We start from the raw sequence: 6,540 nt of genomic DNA, 5'->3' as shown, positions 1-6,540 counted from the left end.
TGCACGAGGCTCTTCATAAATCTCACGTTGCAACCGGCTCTGCTAGCGGCGGAGAGAACGTCACGCTGGGAGCGAACGCAAGCGCGGGCGAGGGCGCCCATGGGTGCCCCGTGGGAGCCGGGCACCCTGCGGCAGCGCCTCCCCCACGGGATGGTCCCGCGGTGCTTGGTGGCGCTGAACGACTGTCCCCAAACCCTCCCCCGGGCCGGGGGGACCCAAGCGCCCACCAACGCGCCCGAGTTTCTCGCCCGTCAGCGGAGCTTCCCGGGCGTCACGCGTGCGGGGACGGCACGGGGACGGGGCGCGCTCGGACCCCGCGCTTGGGCTCCCGAGGCAATTTGGCTGGAGCCCGAGGCAGGGACGGAGAGCTGGCGGGGGGGACCCCTTTGCCAGAGGGGCTGCCGTGGGGACGGCTGGGAGGGAGCGGGGGGAGCCGGTGTCCCTGCGGTGGCGGCAGCGGGACCCTCACCTCGGAAAGTCAGGCTGGCCACGGGGTCGCTCTGCCTGTCGCCCTTCTCCGTGCCGGGGAGGCGGCCGGCGCGCTGCAGCAGGCAGCGGAGCATCGTGCTGCCGGCGGCGGCTCCCGCGGCGGCTCTGCACTCCAGCCCTGCCTGCGCCGCGCCGCGGCCGCCGGCGACGCCGCGGGGGGCGGGAGCAGCGGGATGCTGCCAGCAAAGCCGGCGGGGGCTCCCGAGCACCGGCACCGGGGATGCTGCGAGTCCCAGGGATGCCCGAGCACTGGGATCCCCGGGATGAAACACTACAGCGGATGCCCAAGCACTGGGACCTGGGCACAACACGCAACTGGGGACACCAGAGCACTGGGGACCCCAGAGATGCCCAAAATCCAGGACCCCAGGGATGCCCAAGCACCAGGATGCTGCAAGCCCCAGGGATGCCCAAAATCCAGGACCCCAGGGATGCCCAAGCACCAGAATGCTGCAAGCCCCAGGGATGCCCAAGCCCCAGGACCCCAGGGATGAAACATAACTGGAGATGCCATCCCTAGGGATGCTGTGAGCCCCAGGGATGCCCAAGGGGTGGAAAACCAGGATGCTCCAAGCTCTGGGGATGATGCACTGCCTGGGATGCTGCAGGTCCAGGATGCTGCAAGCCCCAGGCATGTCAGAGCATCGTCACCCCAGGGATGATGCAACCACTGGGGACGTCGGAGCAGCAGGAACCCCAAGGGCCCTGGGGAAGGTGAGAGCCGGGGATGCCACAGCATCGTGACCCCAGGGATGACGTGCCACCAGGGATGGTGGTGCATCAGCACCACCGGAGGTGCCGTGGCATCAAGACAGTAGGTGATGCCGCAGCATCAGGACCACGGAGATGTGGCAGCACGTGGTCCACCAGGGATGCCACATGCCAGGGATACTGCAGCAGGAGAGACCGTGGGGACGACCACAGCCAGGATGCCACAGCACTGGGCCCATGAGAGATGCCCCACCGGGCAGGAGCCCTGAATGCCCAGCAGTGCCGGGTCCCCTGCAGCGCTCAGCCCTGGGGGTCTCACTGCAAATCCAGCTGGGAAGCGGCTGGGTGGGGGGAGGCAGAGCCAGCCTCTCCCCTCCCGCGGGAGAAAGGTGTCCCCATGTCCCCAGAGCTCCAGGCCCAGCGGGTGAGGCCCCCTCAAAGCAGCTCTGCGTGACCGCAACCACGCAACAGGACCACCCCGAACGTGGCACAGGGACCTCCGCGCCCCAAGGAAGGTCCCCGCACGCTCAAGGCCAGGTACAGCGGCAGGAGACRTAGGCACAAGCACGGATGCACCAACGCGTGTGCTTTCCTGCCGCCTATCCCATCCTGGCCAGCTTTTCCACCCAAAAGATCCCCGGCTTATTGCAAACAAGCCGCAGGGCAACAGAGGTGCCCCCCCCCCCCAACCCGCTCGCCTGCCCCACCAGCCCCTCGGCGGGGCGCGGGCAGCGTCAGACGCGTTTTGGGAGCTCGCCGGAGGCCGAGCCGGGCCGCGGCGGCCGAGCAGCCTCCCCGGCAGCGAGGAGCCGAGTCCTCCCGGGGGCCCGGAGCGGGGAGCGCCATTATAAATAGCTTCCAGGGATTTGCCGGAGGCCGTTTTGCCCCRTCCCCCCCCACACACACCCCGAGCGGGACGGGGGGCTGCGCGGGTGCGAGTCGGCCCCGGTGGGTTTGGGGGCACCGTTTCCCCCCCTCCCCGCCGCTGCTGCCAGCGCGTCCGCAGGGGTTAACGGCAGCGAGCGCGGTAACATGAGCCGGACGAGGCTCCGGCGCCAGGGACTGCGGCTGCTCTGGGGCTGTCAGGGTGCCATCGTGGGGGTGCTGAGCCCCCCGGGCCACCCTCGTGCAGGCACCCAGGGTGGGGGGGGCTCGGCGCCCGGCCCGGGAGGGCAGGAGCRGGGCGAGGAGGCGGCGGCGAAGGGAGGCAGCGGCGTCGCCAGCGCTCCTGACGCAGCATTTGCAGGAARCGACCTTTCCTCCCGGCCGGCCGAGCCCTGCGCCCTGGGCCTCGCTGAGCCCCCACGCTCTCAGCGCACCGAGGGGCGCGGGGAGCTGCCCCGGGGCCGCCAAGCGCCCCCGCGYCGGGGAGGGGGGAAGGCGCAGCCGAGGCGCGCGGACGGAGAGACAGGGCATCGCCCGGCCGTGCCCAAGGGGCGGACGGACGGACAGAGCCCCTGGAAGGACTCGGCGGGGACGGACCCCGCGCCCCGGCCCCCTCGTCGCCACCGCCGCCGCTCACCTTCGAACACCACGGAGCAGTAGGCATCGCTGATGTCCGTGTCGGGCGTGCGGACGTCCTCCGCGTGGAGGATGAAGACGCGGAGCATCGCCGGGGCCGGGCGGCCTGGCCGGCCGCTGGCAGCGGGACGCGGCTCCCCGCGGGCAGCGGCGCCAAGTCTCCGCGCCGCCGGGCCACGCGAGCCCCTTTTATACCGACACCCAGGCAGCGAAGCAGCTCTTAAAGGGGAACGACTGCGGGCCGCCGCGGAGCTGGACGCGGCCCCCCAGCACGGGCTGCAGCGGCCACGGACACCTCGGGATGCTGCAGATTAGGAAATATCCTCRCAGGCTGCTTGTGACCGTCTGAAACTCCTCTTCAGCCCCGATTAACTAGCGGTGCTCCGAAATCGCAGCTGAGGGCAGCGGGGGGGAGTCCCCGGCTCCCGTTCGGGGACATCCCCGCTCGCTAAGGAGGTGCCGGCGACGGGGTGCCGACCCGGAGCGGTCCCGGCAGGYGCTGGGGATGCAGAGCGTGGCACAGGGAGAGTGTGGCCGCAGGGTTTGGCCGGTCCCCGTCGCCACCGGTGGGGATGTGTCCTCGCAGTCCCGGCTGGCTCACCCCAGGTCAGCGATGCGGAGCTGGGAAGGCGCTGGAGAGCATCCGGGCATCGCCCCGGCCTGTCGCTGCAACCACCGGCGTCTTCCAAGAAAGCGTCATCCTTCCTTGAGGGGGGGAAACAGGGTTGCTGGGGACCGAGGGGCCACGGGGGGGGGACGGGTGCACGAGGGATAAACCTCCCAGCACCTTCCAGCGCGTGCATGAAAGCCGGCTCCCSTGCCGGACTGAGCGCACGCAAATCCCCATCCCAGGATCAGGCAGCCCCCGCGCGGAGCATCACCACCAAGCGCAAGTCCTGCGGCGCCAGCGGGGACGAACCCCGCGCTGGGGTCCYGGCCAGGGCCCAGCTCGCTGCGCCAGCTTGGATAAAACCGCCGCCTTCCCCTGCCTCAGTTTCCCCAACTGCKGGATGGCGACAAGGCCTCTAATTGCGGCATGTTCGTTATTGAGCGTCACAGCGCGTTAGCGGCACCATCCCACCCTCCCTGCCACGGCTCCTCGGGAGCCGGCACTGGCCCCAGCGGAGCRGTTTGACGGGCGCAGACCCCGCACCCCCGTGCCACCCGCCGCGGGAGCAGGGGCAGCCCGGCCCCGGGCACCTGCTCCAAAGCCGGGCGGCAGGTGGGAACGCTCRGCGCCCACCGCCCTGGCTATTTAAAGAGAGGTTATTTTTACCCCGGGTTTCCCAGCAGTCGGCTCAGAGGTTCCTCCCAGCACGGCTTTTTCCGGAGGCGCTCATGGCAGCACGTCCCCGCACGTCCCACCTGGTGCGGGAGGGAGCYGGTGGCAGGAGGGAGCATCGTGCCGTGGCCACACGCTGCCCGTCTCCACGTCTGCCTGCTGCCTTCAAATCATTGCAATTCCCCGGATCCGGGGCGCCCCGTTCCTGCGGCCCAGGGAGAGCTAACGCTGCCYCTTCGGTGCAACCCACCCGGTTCGGCTTTATCTAGACCACTTTCCCCACTCCCCGCTTCTTGGATAGCRGGATTGACCATCCTGATTTTCTGCAGCTGGGGGCTTTGCCAGGGACTAACCCAAGACACTGCAATTAAAACTGTTGTTACAGTAACCAAAGCAGAGGTGGGCCACCAAACGGGAACCTCCCAGCAGCAGTGCAACCACACTGGGGTGAAATAGAGTTATCGGCATCCTCACTCTAATCAGCAAGATTAAAACCAAGAGGCAAGCGAAAACCTGCAGTTTTTTGCAGGAGACAGGGTGGCAGAGCTGGGACACCCGGGTCCCCTCCAGCTTTGCTATTGCTCCTCCCTGGGGCTCTGTCCCCTTCCTTCCCCTCATGCCCTTGGTCTACTTAGGGCAAGTCTCCGCGGAAGGGCCTGTCCATCACCTGCTTATACCGCTCTCAGCTCGCCGGGACCATCCACGCCACTGTCGCGTTGCACCAAAACGGCTCCAGAGACCAAGACCCCAGCTAGCTCCTCTGYTTCTCCTGCAAGGCCCTCAAATACTAAACTCAGGCTCCCGAACGCTCGTACTGCTCCAGCCCAGCTGGGATCCACACGTGGCAGAGATGCTGCACGGGTCGAGAAAAGGAAGGAAAAAAATCCTGAGAAGCGCAGCGAAAAAAGTGTTGCAAAACCCCTGTGGATTTTGCTCAAAATCCCAAGTGTCTGCAGTGGGGACTTGCTTCGCACCTTCTGCTGCCAGGAGACCACACCAACATCCCTCTGGAGGCTCCGAGGGGACATGGGGACACTCAGCACGCAGCACTTCTTAATCACTGTCAATTCTAAAATAAAGTCACTTAAATTGAAGCACTCGTTAGGTGCAGGACGAACAGAAGTGCAGCCACCGTAAATTTGTTGGGGCGACGTTCAGAAAGCCACTATCACRGCTCATTCTGTAAGAGAACCTGTAAGATTATTTCCCACCTTTCCCCCCCCCAACCGCTCCCATTTTCTCTGATTTTGTTTTTCCATATCAGGCTGGGGGAATGGGACATTATTTTCCTGAAAGTTTCTGGGTTAAGTGGTTACCACACATCTCCCTGGGGCCACTGCAGCACTTAGTGTTTTTAATGGAGATGTTCTGGCGTCTTGAAGGAAAGGGCTTCGCACACACAAGTGTGGGCCTGGAAGGTGTGAATGGAGGCGAGGTGGACACGGACCAGAACCAGGGTTTACTCACTGAGCCCCTGTCCAAAGACATCTGCATCCTCCAGGGCCATGCTCAGCCTCACACCAAGCTGGGAGACGGTGCTGGATCTCATCTTTCCAACCACAGGGAAGTCTCTGGCACTGACACGGCTCTACTCTGGCATCAGGCAGGCAAACATGCGGCAAGAGCAGAAATCAAGGCTTTAGCTAAGACTTTGCCCCCGCAAGCAGCCATTCTCCCCTGCCGAGCACCCTGCCTCGGGCTTCGCTTGAAGGGAGAACCACAGACCTAGGAAAAAATACCTATCGCCAGCACAGCCAGTGCCACGGGGGCAGATCTCCAGCTAAGGACAACGCTGAGCAAAGAAGGAATGACGTACGCCCCTGCTCGAGCTGGAAGTGGTCAGCTCAGTCATCCTGCTGATTCAAGGAGCTGAGCAAAACCAAGCTGAGCCGAATTTGGGGGTATGAGCCCACCTAAAGGCTGTCTGCTTGCCCTTAGGGGGCACCAGCAGGGCCGGATCTCTGCGTGCCCAGACACCGAAGGACAGCAGGCATTTGCAGCCTGGGTCCCTGCTGCACTGATGATTTGCTGAACCGGTCTCCRCTTTGCCTCTTTCTGCTGACCACGTACAAGGCTCCTGGGAGCACCAGCAACATGGGTCCAGGGAGAGCTCACACCTTCCTCGTTTCCTTCCCCTAAGCAATGCTTGGTAAAACACATCGCTCGCTGACAGCCCGACGTGCAACTGCCCCAAACTCTTGCTTTAAGTATACATGGGGAAAATGAGGTTGCTCAGAGCTGGACCACTACCAATCTAAGACCCACTAAGGTGGGTGCTGAGGCTGCTACCATCGCTCCCAACCCYACTGCAACCCACAGAAGTCAGCAGYTCCYGCTCRATAGCYGYGCGGCAGCCTGCGAAGCAGGCCGGGGGGCTGAGCAGCGCAGGGGGTGTCACACACCTGTACCAGYCGGCTCAAACCACCAGCAGGCCACAGACCAGACTGGCATTCCCGAGGGCACGGGGTAGTCGCTAGTTCCTCAGTCTTTCCTRCATTCGGGCGAAAGCAGAATTTGCCTGAAGCTTGCAAGGCAGA

General features: G+C 65.0%; 1 protein-coding gene and 1 long non-coding RNA gene across 2 annotated transcripts in view; both read right to left on the bottom strand.

Annotated features, from left to right (window-relative positions):
* Positions 1-2,810, bottom strand: part of DYSF (dysferlin) — a 124,622-nt gene extending 121,812 nt beyond the window's left edge. Inside the window, exon 1 of the mRNA XM_026070619.1 lies at positions 2,723-2,810. Within this exon, the coding sequence (XP_025926404.1) occupies positions 2,723-2,810 (88 nt within the window). The remainder of the gene's footprint in view (positions 1-2,722) is intronic.
* Positions 2,811-3,286: 476 nt separating this feature from the next.
* Positions 3,287-5,593, bottom strand: LOC112968389. The gene is made up of 5 exons (XR_003254342.1): positions 5,471-5,593; positions 4,978-5,072; positions 4,671-4,856; positions 3,998-4,086; positions 3,287-3,426 (listed from the first exon to the last, which is right to left on the bottom strand). It is a non-coding gene; the product is annotated as an uncharacterized LOC112968389 (long non-coding RNA).
* Between the last annotated feature and the right edge of the window lie 947 nt (positions 5,594-6,540).

The sequence above is a fragment of the Apteryx rowi genome, unplaced genomic scaffold (genome assembly GCF_003343035.1).
Source record: "Apteryx rowi isolate R43461 unplaced genomic scaffold, aptRow1 scaffold_315, whole genome shotgun sequence".
Lineage (NCBI taxonomy): Eukaryota > Metazoa > Chordata > Aves > Apterygiformes > Apterygidae > Apteryx > Apteryx rowi.
Note: the sequence above shows the minus strand (reverse complement) of the source record. Positions and strands in the feature narration are given on the sequence as shown.